This window comes from Notolabrus celidotus, chromosome 16 (genome assembly GCF_009762535.1).
Source record: "Notolabrus celidotus isolate fNotCel1 chromosome 16, fNotCel1.pri, whole genome shotgun sequence".
Lineage (NCBI taxonomy): Eukaryota > Metazoa > Chordata > Actinopteri > Labriformes > Labridae > Notolabrus > Notolabrus celidotus.
In genome coordinates this window covers 23,320,593-23,336,004 of record NC_048287.1, presented here as the reverse complement: position 1 = coordinate 23,336,004, position 15,412 = coordinate 23,320,593, and the positions used below count along the sequence as shown (strand labels likewise).

The following is a 15,412-nucleotide window of genomic DNA, read 5'->3' as shown; positions in this document are numbered from 1 at the left end:
CTAATAATACCTTTTAATTTGTTTATTTTACATCTTTTACCAATTTTGATCTCTACCAGTTTGTCTTTATCTCTTTCTTTTTATTACATTTCTGTGTCAATAATTATTTGTCTTGAACTGAAAAGCTCTTTAAGCTGCCGCTATTATTACAACTATTATTATTAGTTACTAACTATTAATATTACTAATATTATTATAATAATTATTATTACTATTATTAAATATTTTCTCGATCTACTATTTTGTTTTAGTTTAGTTTGTTTATATATATATATTATTTTATCAGTTAAAATAGTTTATAAGTAGAGTAAAAATTCTAATTGTACTGATATTACTAGTCGTAAAAACAAATATTTATTTGTGGGGTTGTTTTTATTATCCTGGCTCCTTGCCACTGTTTTCCCGGAACCGGAAGTACCCATTCAGGTGGTTGTGAGACAGCTCTAGCTACACCCTCCTCGATCTGGGGGTCTGGTCCCGGTCTGGTCCTCAGAGCAGTCGTCGTCCTCGACTCACAGCTCTATAGCCCGTGCTGGGTCTGTGTGGTGGAGGGTTGGGTTGGTGTGTTTACCTTCCTCAACTTGTGTAGCTTCTATCATGGCGGCCGCGGATCCCCGCTCCTCGAGTGACGGCGGGCCGGCCAGCAGAGGAGGATTCCCGGCCGGGGATAGCAGCAACGACCGCGACGGGCCGGGCGGTGGAGGCAGCGGGGAAGGCGAGCGGGACCGGGCGACGTTCGAGTGCAACATATGTTTGGACACTGCCAGGGACGCTGTCATCAGTATGTGCGGACACTTGTTCTGGTACGGTTCAAGGCGGGGAAAAGGGGGGCTTGTTTTAATATGTGGAGGTGGTGGTTCTTGTGTCAGTTCAACCCACCTACCTGACGGTTGTTTCTCCGTTGATGCGGCCTCCTTATGCCGCTAATGTGAGTTATTTAACGCTCTACTATTCGCCTTTAGAAGTAGGTAATCCCCGCATGTTGTTTGGGATGACACTGGCCCAGATGGTTTTCTGTCTGTACTGTGGTTCTCTCCAGTGGTGGACAAAGTACACGTCTTCATTACTTAAGTCAAAGTATAGATCCTGCAGGTCAAATATGACTCCAATTCAAGTAAAAGTTGCTCTGTCAAATTATTACTTGATTTAAAGTACTGGAGTACTTCCTTTTAAAAATACTTAAGTATTCAAACTACTTTTTAAAACATCTCAAAACTTTGTATTTTCACAAAGCATGCGTGCAGTCAAGAATACATAGGAGTACATTCTGTTAATTTGTAATTTGTAATTTGTAATTTATTTATTATAGGATAGCCCCTTGAGATGCAGCATCTTGTTTTCAGGGGGGTCCCAACAAAAGCACAAAGCAAATGAATACACACAAAACAGTAAATCACAACAAACACAAATACACAAACACAGGCAGCTCTCCCTCACCCTTACTCCTCCCGGACCCACCCAGCACCCCACCATTGAACGAAACCATGACAATAGACAGCATCAACAAAGAGAAAGGCATCAAAAAAGCACATTAACACATGTCAAAAACAGGAGCAGCTTGTTTTTAAATGATAAAACAGATTTGATTTAAAGCAGTGGATGGAGGTGATGGATTTAAGAGAAGGGGGTAAATTATCCCAACCGGATGGGGCTTTGAATTTGAATGACCTGCGATCAATTTCTTTATGGATTCTGGGGACAATGAAGAAGGGATGTTGAGTATGTCTGAGGGAATATGAAGATGAATAATGAACCAGGAACTGTTTTAGATAGGGCGGATAGTTAATATGAATACATTTAAAAACAAACTGAAGCCAGTGAAATTGCCAATTAAGTGCTTCAAACATGAGGCAGTGGTGTGTTCGGCATGAACACCGTAAAACAAAACAACAGAGAGAATTAAAAACAGTATTGAGAGGCTTAAGGTGAGTGTCTGACATGCACTGATAGGCAACATCAGCATTAATGTTAAATTATGTTTATTTAGAAAACATGACTTGAAATCTCTAGAAACTATACCATGGAATAAAAACAAGAACTAAGTTACTCCAAGCACAGACAACTTAGTTTGAAATGTTCATCTGGAATAAAAAATGTTACGTTGCTCATCATGCTTTCTCAGGTTGGACTGTGAATTTTTGTTTGTTTGGGCAGAGTGGGAAACAGGGAGAACATTTCAAACAATACGTATCATTCTTCATTTCAAAAACCTCTAACACGGGCTGAAGATATGACCATGGGTGCTCAGGTGGAGAATTATAGCCATCATTACCACCTCTAAATGAACTGCTTGATCTGGGTGAGATTTGCTCTGTGTTAAGTACAATACCCAAGTACATTTACTTTGTTACTGTCCACCACTGCATATTGCACTTGTGATCCTTTCTGATCTCGTGAGGAATTAACTGGCCTTGGCTGATCATATTATGTGGTTTGTTGGAGGTCAGAGGGCTACACATGCAGCCAGAGCCTCCTTGGATCATGCACAATATAAGTGACACATTAACTTTGGTGTTTAAGTTGAATCTGTGCACATGCAGGTGCATATTGAGCAGGTATGCTGCAGTGACATGTTTGATTGTATAATTTATCTCCACACAAAAAAACAGCACATATTCTCTTGTTATGGCTTCTTGTTGTGAGAATTGACTTGTTTTCTGTTTCATAACAGATCCTAACATATTTATGTTTGTAGGAGTTTGTTAAACAACAGAAAAAAACATCAACTTGGGCTCCAGGAACTAGTTAGACATATATGTTTAAGGACTGGAAGTAGGTAGTACACAGGTGTAATAGATAGATGAAAAACGCAAGTCACTGTTAGGTTTCACCTGTACTTCACCTCCCCTCGTCTATCTGTGTTCAAATCAAAGACAAGCACAGCCCTTTGTGTCGGAGTCGTCCACGTGCACACGGAGAGGCGTGAGACTCATTGAGGAGTCTTGAGTGTTGACTGACGGCCGTGCTTCGCTCAGGCTAATGTGAGATTAGAGCCAGGGAGAGTAAGGATTGGGGTCAAACGTAAAGGCATTATGATCAGAGGGAAAAGGTATCTCCTCTTCACCTGTCGTTGGCTCACGTTAGGAGTGTGACCAGATAATGATCTGAGTCAGGGGTTGTAGCTGCAGACACAGAGGTGGAGCTGAAGTGTTGTAAAAATCAATGTTGTGTTCCTGGAGAGAGGGAGTTTCAATTCAAATTCAAATTCAATTAAATTCAAAGGTTTTTATTGTCAATTTTCACTGTATATACGGGACATACAGGAAAAACGAGATGCTGTTTCTCTCTTCCAGCTTTTAAATATCTAAAATTTAAATATAAAATATAATATAATACAATTCTATAAAAACATCCTATGTACACAGTGCAGGTAGTCTTTATCCTACATGTGCAGTTGCTACAAGCTCCTGTGTTGTGGTACTGATGTAACTTGGCTGCTATGATACCTGCCCCCCTCTCTTGCCTCTCTCGTGATGAAACTGTGATGATGAAACTATCAGCAATGATGAGAGGTGTTGACGTCAGACCGATCTGCTGCAACTTCAAAACAAACCTGCACTAATTGTACCTTTCTAAATGGCTCCAGCAGTCTGTCACATACAATCTGTAGGGGAGAACGGGGTTGGTTGTCACACATTTTACTGTTTTGATGATTGCTCATCATCAAAACATCTTTCAATAGTCATTCCTACATTAAATTGAAGCTTAAGGTGTTGGCTTGAAATGTGTATCCCTCTTATTTTCCAACTCATTGTAACAAAGAGGCAATTAACTATCAAAGACACTCTGACACATTGTCACACACTATGGGGTTGGTTATCACACACTATGGGGTTGGTTATCACAATGTTATTTTAATGGGAAAAAGCTTTTAAAAAAGGCAAGAAGGCAGAACTAAATTTGAAAGTTGAATTGTACTGACAAGTGATAGGCCTACATAACTTAATGCATTTTAACATAAAATGAGCAAGGAACATGAACAGGAAACACATCTATAGGCCAGCCTATATAACAACATAAAGAACAAAACAAATAAGCCGAATAATAATGGCCTACTCAACTAGGCTACATGCAGTCACTGTCTGAGTTACAGTGATGGCAAATGTAGGGTCTGTGCACTCCAACTCATTTCACCATGCAGGATTTTGCCAACATAGGGGTTGGTTGTTACATGTGACAACCAACCCCAAAGATTATGTGACGACCAACCCCAATTGGAATTTTTTGCTAGCATCAAGGCTAACAACCATCTAACAATTAGTTAGCTAGCTAATAAAAATCTAAACTATAGCTTTCCCCTCACACTTTGTAACGGTAACACTTGTTTTGTTATAAACCCATCGTTTAAAAGCCTAGAAGAAAAATACTGAGGAGCTGAATATTTACAATTTGACATGAAAAACACAAAAAGTCCTCTCACCTCAAGTTCAGCTGTCTTACTCCAGAGAAGACTATGTAGGTGAGCTCTGATCCTAATTCTGGAAATGTCCATACCCCAATTTGAGAGACAGCGCCCTCTGGTGGCGAGATATAACAAGTGTGCCAATCAACCCGCGTGACAACCAACCCCATTCTCCCCTATTTGAGATGACTTCACAGACACATTTCATGTTAGTGTTTTTATGATTTCAGCTGTAGAAAAACACTCAATTTAGTTATGGAAATCCTCAGCAATTAGAAGGCAGAGTGAGTTAAAAAAAAAAAGCTTTATACTCAACCTTCAGTGTTAAAATATGGCAGAGAAGCTCATTAGGAAACCCTCCATCGTTAGAGCTAGAGCCCTGTAAGCATCCTACAGACTATGAGAGTGAAGAGAGACGCTTTGTGTGAAGGAGACTTCAACGTCACTGAAATAACTTTGAGGTTAATGAGTCTTTGACATCTTTACTATCTCTGAGTGAAATCCACAGGAGCGCACTCGACCCCTGTCCGTCATAGACGCTGACTGCACAGGAGGAAGTGAGGTTTTTATATGAAAGCTTCACGACGTCTCATAATGTTGGGATAAGAGCTGCAGGAAAGCAAGAAACATGACATTTTGTCCACGTTCTACATCTGTGTACTTTATTTATATAGCACCTTTCATACATAAAAATATGCAGCCCAAAGTGCTTCACAGAATAACAGAGACAGAAAACAACAGCAATGGTAAAATTATAAAAGTTGTGATTATAAATAAAATACTTAAAAATAAAATAGATTAAATACAGTAAAATTAATAAAATAAGTAATAGTGGAAAGAAGAGTTAAAAAATAAGGTGGCGTTAACAAGATCAGATGAATACAAGACAAAATAAGATAAATATATGTTAAAGCAATGATTAAAATAATAATGATTAAAATAATAATGATTAAAATAATAATAAAGATAATAAAAATAATAATTAACCCCTCTAAAGGCTTCCAACCTTCCAGTTTGGTTCTCTTTTTTTTAAAAACTTTGTTTATTAGAACTTTTTTAACATCATTTGACAGTTGCGTTGAATACTTGTAATTAAAAGTGTCATAAAACAATAACATTAAGACAATAAAATCCTGAAATAATAACAAGAAAATAACAATTGACAAATTAATAAATATATACATATAATAACAATAATAAAAATATATGATAACAACAATAATAATTATCATTATTAATAAAATAAAAAAACTGTCTCTCTTTTTAAAAAGAAAGTGAAGTTGAATATTGTATGAGGCATTAATTCTAACACATTGACCACATGTAATTTAGTTCTGAATTTAAAGAGATAAACAGTAAATGGAGTGTGATTATATAACGCTTTCTCTAGTCTTCTGACCACTCAAAGAGTTTTAACATTACATGTCACGTTCAGCCATTCGTGCCACATTCATACACTGTAGGCAGAGGCTGCTATGTAGAGCACCCATCAGTATTAACTCATCACATCCCAGGGCTCGACATCACAACTGGCTCGCTGGCCTGGATGCACGTTTCACTGGCCCTCTTGTGCTGGTCAAAATAGTCATTTCAGGATTTAATTCTGTATTAAAAGTATTGTTCCTGGGCCTGTGGTTACAATGGCTGGGTTGCAAATTTAGCACATTTGTATAACCTACTTGTAATTCTGGTGACGACTAGTAAGGCTGACTAATTTGGACTTCATTGTAACAACTGTGCAGTGGACCCCTGCTGGTCATTTCACATTTTCAAAATGTAAGGTTTTCTGCATTGGTTTCATTTTTTCTCCTTCTGTGCAGTCTGTGCTTTAAACCTAGTTGTTTATAACACCAGGTATCATGTCAAATGCTCCTTTTTAAGGGGCGGCTGTGGCTCAGTGGTAGAATCGGTCGTCTCTCAACTGGAAGGTCTAGGATTCAACCCTAATTCTTGATGTCCAGTGTATGTGTATTTAACACGACAAAAATCCAATGTAGGTGTATGACATATGAGAACCTATGTGCATTTAATGGCTGTCGTGGGTTGACACAATGGATTGTGTGTGTGTACACTCTGCAGTCAGGCTTCAGTGAACTCTTATTGAGCCTCTTATGGGAAATTAAGTGGTTAATTTCAGGTCACAAGAGCCCAGCTGAACGTGTGGCTACACGTTAAATCACAGCTGAATGGGCTGTTATGTTAACTGAGTTCTTTGGCTTTGTTCGCCTGTTTGTATTCACAGGAATGTCATTCTCAGCAGCTATCTGATACGCTAATACTGGACACACCGAGCTGTGCTGTGGAGCCCTCTGAAATCAATGTTGGAGTGGGGGGGAAAAAGCCTGTACGTTGACATGAAGTTGTGTTTTGGTGTCACGGTGTTAATTCGGTTCATGTGGAGGCGTTGGGTTAGGTCTACCTGAGGCTGACAGCGTGACTGTTTTGTGGTCATGAAGAAGTAAAAATGTCTAAAACAAGTCCTGCCTGTTTGTCTGCATGATCTGTTGAAGGTTGTCTTGCAGGGGATCTCTGTCAGAGATGTGGAGAGGGATCATTGAAAGGGCAGCATAAAAAGTCCAAAGCACTACACCTTACAAATATTAGCTGTGCATGTTGCCTCATATGTTACTGTTAAAGTCTATTTTTAGTGACCATGCCCTTCTTAGTGCTGAAGCTGTGGCGCTCTGCGTACCTCATGGCCGATGGAGACGTTTCTGCAGCAGATAAAACGCCCCATCTGCAGCGTGCTTTAATTAACTCAGGGTCTGAGGGCAGAACTGACCTCAGAGAACATTTCTTATGTCATTCATCATACACTGAAGACTAATGCTGTAGGATTAAGTTTGAAAGGGCTTTAATACCTGCAGGTTGTGTTTTTAAAATTAGCTCCCTTTTTAACTGAGTAGAAGCAGTGTGAATGATCATCTTGTGTTCTGCAGACAGACTTTGCCACCTATCTATCTATCTATCTATCTATCTATCTATCTATCTATCTATCTATCTATCTATCTATCTATCTATCTATCTATCTATCTATCTATCTATCTTTAAAATAATTCATGTAGTCGATCAGATATTGGTATCAGGGTTTTACCAAGAATTAAATCGTCAACATTCCACTCTTTTAAAACTTTTGCTTTTGTAATATCTTAAGTTAAATAATCTAGCCTGCAAAAAAAGTAAAAAGAAAACATTCTTCATGTGACCACTATATCTGATTCTCTTGATTCAAATAAAAATGCCATGAATGCAAAATACAGGTTTGCATTGCACTTTCACGACGGTCCCTGAATGCACCTGCAGTGACAGGCGCTCTAGACAGACACCTAACGGCACTCTGATGCCAAGGAGTTGATCAAAACTTACTAAATGTGTTTGATGTATTAACAAACTGGATTAAATCAAGCTCTAGATGCAGAACTTTTTTTTACGGTGAGAGCGGCAAAAACTGCAAATGTGTAATAGACGTCCCCCGGTTGTGTCTTTGTCACTAACGCACACCGGGAGGTAAAACTGAGACAGATGCATGGAAGTTCGTCATAGTCTCGTTTTGGTCTTGAAAGATTGAGTTGTTGATTAACATTGATTGTATCAATAGGCTGTGATGTGTGTATGGGTGCGCACGTGTTTGTGTGGCTGTGTGCACATCGGGGCGGAACTCTGCCATGCGATACCGAGAGCAGAAGAGCATAATGACATCCTGTCATGTAAATAAGATAAACAACATAAGGATATTTAGTCTGTTTAAAGCTGCTGTGAGGAACTTTTGTTTTGTATTGATTCTGGCGCCCCCTTGTGGACAAAGTGATGCCTCTTATCTCTTGTCCTATACATGCAAAAGTAGTGTTTTCAACAAAAACTTCATCCTGTTGTCTTTTGACAGTCAACTTTATCAGGCACTGTGATTATTTTCCATGAAAACAGTCAAATAGACTGTTTCTGAAGCGAGATGTCCATCATCTGTTCTGACACCTACCCCCTCAGAGCAGTTTCAGGCATTAAAAATGACAACAGAGAAAGTATCAGTGTTGCTGCTGATGGTCTTGTTTGCTATTGAAGGTCATAAAGAGGCGTCGGTATCATTTTCAGTCTGTTTCTCAGCCAGTTCAAAACTCCTCACAGGGCCTTTAATCAAAGAACAAGTTTAAGACCTGATCTATAAGAGAGGTAACCCTGAATTACTTCTGCTGTGATCTGGCCCTATATAGAAAATAATAGAACTTCCAAGGGGGGCGGGGGGTGCTGTTAGGGGGGCGTCCCGCCCCCCCAGTATAATGGTAGGGGAAACACTGAGCAGCGTACTGCCTGCGGTTTTGCTTGCGTCATCACAACATTCTGTTTCGGCCGTGTTCAGTGATAAAAGTCTTTCGGGGGCCGAATTTTCGGTGCATCCCTGGTTATTACTTACTGTGGCTATGAAAGTTGTCCTCCTGCACTCCCACCTTGCTTCTTAGTTATTGTTATATCTGTTTTAAATCGCTCTATAAGCTCCATATTTGCTTTTATCCGATGGAAATGTACAAAGAAAACATAAACAATTGATAGAAGATGTGTCGTAGCATTGGCGGCATCTCTAGACCAGGGAATGATGTCCTTGAAAAAACAGTGTTGTTATTTTCACCTCTGTATGGACCTCCAACGTCGTTTACAAAGTTGATAGTCCAGCCCCATGTTTGATTTCATTGGCTGATGACGGAGATGTGACATTGAGTAGCGCAGCAGCAATCCAAAGGTGGAACTATTTTTAGCTAAGAGCACCGCGACTCAAAAAACAGCTGACAGCTTTTTGCACCTGAAGTCGTCTACATGTAAATAAAGTCTACACACTGAAAAGAAGTATTTCCCCAATGTCGCTACATCCCCCCCCCCCCCCCCCTGTAAAAACTGCCTTAAGACAGAGTTAATTTAGCTTTGGGCAGCAGATCCCTCACTCTCACAATGCAGCAGCAGAGAGGACACACACAGCGGAAGCTGCTAACGACAGATGGAGTCAATTAATAAAAGCGACAGGGAGCAGGGACGACTTTAATCAACCTCACAAGGAACAGGTGTTTCTGGCCAGGGGGGCTTCTATACTGTAGGAACATTCACAGGAGATGAGGGCACATCCAACACAAAGACTTACCAAAAACTAGGAAATATTACATTGATTCTTTTTGCCCATTGAGATGAATTAGATACTTAAGTTTATTTTAACAATCTGTCTTAAAGAATGTCGGTGCTGTTACTCCAGCAGACGGCTGAAATGTTAAAGAAAGGAGTCGTAGCAAGATGCAAATTAATGTTCTGTTTCTTTTTTTCTTTGCAGCTGGCCCTGTCTTCATCAAGTGAGTATTTCATCATTCTATTCAAAGTTATAGACGAGAACACATTTTAATTACTAGTTGTGACATGGGGATAGGATAAAGATGGTGACTAGGGATCATAGCCAATACACACATGGAATTGTCCGTCAGTGTAAACAAGTCCTGACATCGCACTTTTTCAATGAGCAAGTTAACCTAATCAGCATTAAGGATGTGATGTAACCTCAGCGTGTAAAACAACACCTGTAAGTTGACTTAATGCAGCTTAAACATGCTAATGCACCTAAAGCTTCTGTTTACTGCAGCATCTCTTTACTACTCTCCAACATGTGGAGCTGCAAACTGTAGGGGAGAAAGGGGTTGGTTGTCACACTTTTTACTGTTTTGATGATTGCTCATCATCAAAACTTCTTTCAATAGTCATATATTATCACTGTTATATGTGATGGACCCAGTATTTAAACAAAAAGGTTTCAGAAATACAACACAAAGGGATTTATCTAGTTTGTATTGTGTAACATCTTCCCTCTTTCTCTCAGTGGTTGGAGACCCGGCCCAGCAGGCAGCAGTGTCCTGTGTGTAAAGCAGGAATCAGCAGAGAGAAAGTCATCCCACTGTACGGACGAGGGAGCTCCAGCAAAGAGGACCCCAGGTACCCCGGGAGTGTTCCTTTATGTGAATGTCAGTTTTATGTAATAGTCTCTCGTCACCATTTGACCGAGTGTTGTTGCTCAGGTTGAAAACTCCCCCTCGGCCTCAGGGACAGAGAACAGAGCCAGAGAGTAGAGGAGGGGTGAGTAAATCTACTCGTTTTTTTTTTGTTTTTTTTTAAAGGGGGCATATTATTTCGCTTTTTCCACCAGGTAACACAGCCAGCTGTGCACACTTCACTGCGGGGGTTGGCCTAACGTCACAGTTTCTTTTTCCCACAGCATCGGTAAACAAATTAAATCTGTACTGGTTGCACTGGAGTCCAAAATTTTTTTACCAGTTAACAAACCAACAAAATGAATCATGGGTTGACTTTGAGTATTGAGGAGGTCAAGGTCTGATCAACATTTGAGCAGACAAGCATATTGGTTATCGGCGTGGCTCTTCTACTGATGTTTAATGGAATGGAGATGGTGAGTAACATTAGCATATTGATATTTTTATGCGAGCAATCAGTTGCAACCAAAATTGCCAGCTTTGTTTCTGTACCTAGTCTACTTCTAGTGTTAACTGTGTTCACACTGTTAACGAACCACTCCAGGGTTGGATTGGAAGTAAACCGAGACCCCCTCTTCGAGGTGTTTGCGGCTTGCGTTGTTCCGTTGCTGTGTTCGCGTATGTCCGAACGTTCTAAGCCATAGGGGAAATAACCCTAGAAGCGATCCAGTGTGAAAGCACCCTAAATTTAACGTTTGTGCCGCGCTTTGGTTAAAAACGTAACATTGATCAAGCACCAGAACCGCCTTTTGTCAGAACAGCCAGTTTTGGTGTGTGTCTCTTTAAATGCAAATGAGCTCCTTTTGACCCTTCCCCTCTCTTCTGCTGGGTGTTCCGATACAAATGTAGCTTGAATTGAATTGCATCGTATCGCGTCAAATTGCACTGTGTTGAATCAGATCCAAGCGGCAAACTCCGGTCTCAAACGATGAAGCCAATGCGGAAGTGATATAAACTGCAATACATCGAAAATCCGCTTGAGGCTGGTTGCAGAAACACCGGAAACCACATAGATATGAGTGGGAAAAAGACGATCTTTGCAGCATTAATAAACATGTTTACAGCCTGGTTCAAAAAACGGCTTGGCCCTACAACGCTAATCTCTCTAATGGCACACACTGTACGGGGGGTGAATTTTTTTCTAACGTGACGGTTAAGAAGATATTAAGATTATGAGTTTTGCCCAAATAAGGACATGACTGACGTGACTCCCGGTCGGGAACACACAGCCATTGGCTAAGAGACTCACACTACGTCACACTCTGCCTAGTTGAGTTCCGCATTACCAATATGGCTGCCGCCGTCGATTTGCTTCAAAACAGCTCTTAGGAACAGATGGGTGACGTCACGGATACTACGTCCATATTTTATACAGTCTATGATCAGATCATGTCAAATCGCACCGCACTGTCAGCACATTCTGAATGGACCATCAGATTGTGCTTTCAAACATAGGCGGACCACAAACAAAGAGCTGTGTTAGCTTCTTTCACATTCAGTAAAAATACAATATATAAAAAGTGTTTTTTTTCATAATATGTCCCCTTTAAATACCAACCTTTTCTTTTTTTCCTCTTGCTGTGTTTGACTTGTTTTTAAAACCTTTTCCTTGTTCATTTTTCTGTCCGTGTAGATGTTTCAAGGCTTCGGGGACACCGGCTTTCACATGTCTTTTGGCATCGGTGCTTTCCCGTTTGGCTTCTTCACCACAGTCTTCAACACCAACGACCCCTTTCACAGAGCAGGTAAACACAGCAGCAATAAAAGAAACCTTAAGAGACTAAATACCATGGTCGGGTGATGGTATTGTATGTCATGTGTTTTGTTTTTGAGGTGATGATGTCATAATTTCCCAAGCAATACGATTTCTATCGCAATCTGTCTTTGGGATGGAAGCAACACGGTTAATGTTCAAGCTTTCAAGAAGTGATGGCCTCATGAAAAAAATATTTCTGATGCTTTCATTTAGCCTTTTTTTACTACCTTATTTTCTGTTTAGATAAAAAAAATACATGCTTACAGTAAAGTTAATTCCAAGAGTTACTGCAAAATCTGGAATATAAGCCATGTCGGTATAAAAGAAGCAGCCTGTGTTTGGGGCTCCCAAGAGAGCAAAGGGTGTAAACTGTGTTCCTGGGTGAAGACTGAAGTTCAGCAATGTGCTATTACACCCCCAACCACGGGAAAGGGTGAGGGCACTTGTGTGTCTTAAACGCTTGTTCCCATCCAACATTAGACAGAGGAAGAAGTCGGCATGGAACAGAACGTAAACACAGCTAAAACGAGCGACATTAAAGAAAACTCAAAACCTACCAAGTCAAAGCAGAGTGAAAACAGGCTCAACAAGAAAGGCCACTAAACTTTATTAGTTAAGATATTTTGGATATTTACTAGACTACTGAATCTGAGATACAACCTAACAAACCGTCTGGTTTCTGCAACTGTCACTCAGGAGAAAAAAATCTGCCTTTAAAATGATATGAAACAATTATTTCATATATATTGACTGATATGAAAATGTTATTGTGATAACATGTTTTTCAATATCGCCCAGCTCTAATCACCACCCGTGCGGTAACCGAGCACAATGAGGTACAGACAGACCCACTGCCTAGGACCAATTTTCGAGACTCACGCCAACCCCCCTCAGCAGGTCATCTGTTGTCTTAAACTGAAGTACTTTCAATCAATAATGTCAATGCATTGTCTTCTCTCTCTGTAGACCAATATCCGGGTGAACACCAAGGCAACGGCAACCTCAACAACGGCAACCTCAACAATGGCAATAACAACTGGCAAGACTCCCTCTTCCTGTTTGTGGCTATCTTCCTCTTCTTCTGGCTGCTGAGTGTGTGATGGCGACCGGATGAAAGACAAAAGGACAAACTCACTCACTTAACTCGAGCCACACACACACACACACACACACGCACACGCACACACACACATATATTTCTACATTTCCTAACAGGTACTAACATCGGAGAGGAAGCAGGGAGAGTCTCTAAACAAGGTGGTTTTCTCCATCTGGCAAAGGCAGATTTAGTCAAGCCCCGCCCACCTGCTTTGATGATTTTGTTTATGCAAGAAACACTCACAAGAAAGTAGTGTCAGGCGAATCCCAAAGTAAAAAGACGATTGAGATAAAGAGACAGTATTATGAGATGAAGGTGGGCTTTGGAGAGATTTGTTTTTGTGTTGAGATGCAGAAAAACAGGTGGGTGGTTCAAAATGTTGGGGCAAATCTGTTTTCACATTCCTCTTGAAGGAGTCACTGACTTATTCTTTAATATAGAGGAAGAAGATTGTGGAAAGTTCTAAAAGGCCAAAGAGTAGCTGATCAGTCACTAATGAATCAAGGGGGGGGTTGAAAAAACTAATGACAGTTTACAGTTTCCTTGTGAAATGAGCAAGTACTCTAAGAATTTGCAACATAACTCTTGACAGCAGTAACAGCACACATGGATGCATTTTTTATATACATTTGTCTTAACAAAAAACTACCATTGCACTGTGAAGTCATTTATAGACGGATCTACCCTAAAGATTGGAGCGTGAGCTTGTGTTGAGCCACTTTTTTGCATCTTTTTTGTTGTTGTTGCTGTACAAACACGGCCAGTTTGGGAGATTTTCATATCAACATAAGCGACTTGACTTGAGATAGAAGAAAAAAAGCAATCCGTCACAGACAGAGAAAAGTTCTGGCTTGCTAAGTAGCTCATAGATGCTACAAGTGCATCAAGACTTAAAGTAGAGCTGATGCAGTGAAACTAGGGAGGAGAGTCAGTTAACCAAGGAGGTGAAAAGGCCTGCACACTAAGAAGGTTCAATGAACTTTGTCACAGTTGATTTTTTTTTCCTGTCTGTTTGTGTCTGAGTGAGTGTGTATACATTATATATTTGTACATATGAATATTGTAAATGCTGTTTTTATGTGTTTTCTGAGTGGACGAACAACCACGGTGAGCAAGAGAGGTCAAGAAGTGCGAGTAGCTTCAAGATGCTTTTGTAAAGCGAGATCTGCTTCCTGGTTTTCATGAATTCCTTCCTTAAACTCAAGAAAATCTTGCAGCCCATGTTAATAACTCTCCTGCCAACCCTCTCCTGTTAAGTTAAATAAATGTTATGAGAGACGAAAAGTTTGTCCTGTCATTCATTCCAGAAGTCGTACTTTTTTAGAGCACAAGATCCAATCAGCGCTACAGGTTTAATATTTGAAAACTTGTCACAAATACAAAATTCTGTGGATCCACACAGGAGCAGTGGATCCAAACTTTTTCGAAAGGGGTCACACGTGCGCATTCTTACCATACATGTGCGTACGTCATAGTTGCGCTCCGTCACTACTAACACAAGCACTGCATCCCTGCATACAACACTGTCCAGCAAGCAAACTGTTCATGCTGGTGCTGGAGGGTCCATAATAGTCAACTTTACCTTCTTCATTATTATAATCTAGCTCTTCTATTGCTGTAAACATTACACACTGTGTCAGGTGACTGGGAAACCTATGTGCTTGGTGTGTTCGCAGCAGGTTTCAATGCTTAAAGAATACAGTATTCTGAGGATCTGAGAGGAGCTGACAGAGATATTGAGACTTTTAAACGTAAACTAAAAATGTATTTATTCAGTCTGGCTTTTATGTAGGGTTTAACTATTTTATTACTTACCTTTTACTGTATAATTGATTTAAATGTTGCTTTATTATTTCAGTAATTTTAACTGTTTCTTATTTTATTTTTATTTATTTATTCATTCATTTATTTATTGTATTTATCTACTCAGTTTTATTGATATTTTTAGCCTCAGTTTTATTTTGAACTCTTATCCTTACCCTTTTTAAATCTATTTTAACTATTTGTAATCTTAATTTTGATGCTTTAGCTTATTTTGATTACACATATTTTATTGTTGGTGTGCATTAGTCTCTATTTTATTCTATTCTTTGTAATTTTTTGTTATTATTATTATTATTCAGGGTTCCCATGCGTCCTGG

At 39.8% G+C, this 15,412-nt stretch overlaps 1 protein-coding gene across 1 annotated transcript; it reads left to right on the top strand.

The window, feature by feature from the left end:
- The first annotated feature begins 397 nt into the window (after positions 1-397).
- Positions 398-14,555, top strand: rnf5 (ring finger protein 5). Its single transcript, XM_034705606.1, has 6 exons — positions 398-803; positions 9,711-9,729; positions 10,248-10,360; positions 10,444-10,501; positions 12,050-12,161; positions 13,139-14,555. Exons 1-6 carry the CDS (start codon positions 598-600, stop codon positions 13,270-13,272), a joined length of 642 nt encoding a protein of 213 aa, XP_034561497.1. The 5' UTR covers positions 398-597; the 3' UTR covers positions 13,273-14,555.
- Positions 14,556-15,412: the final 857 nt, after the last annotated feature.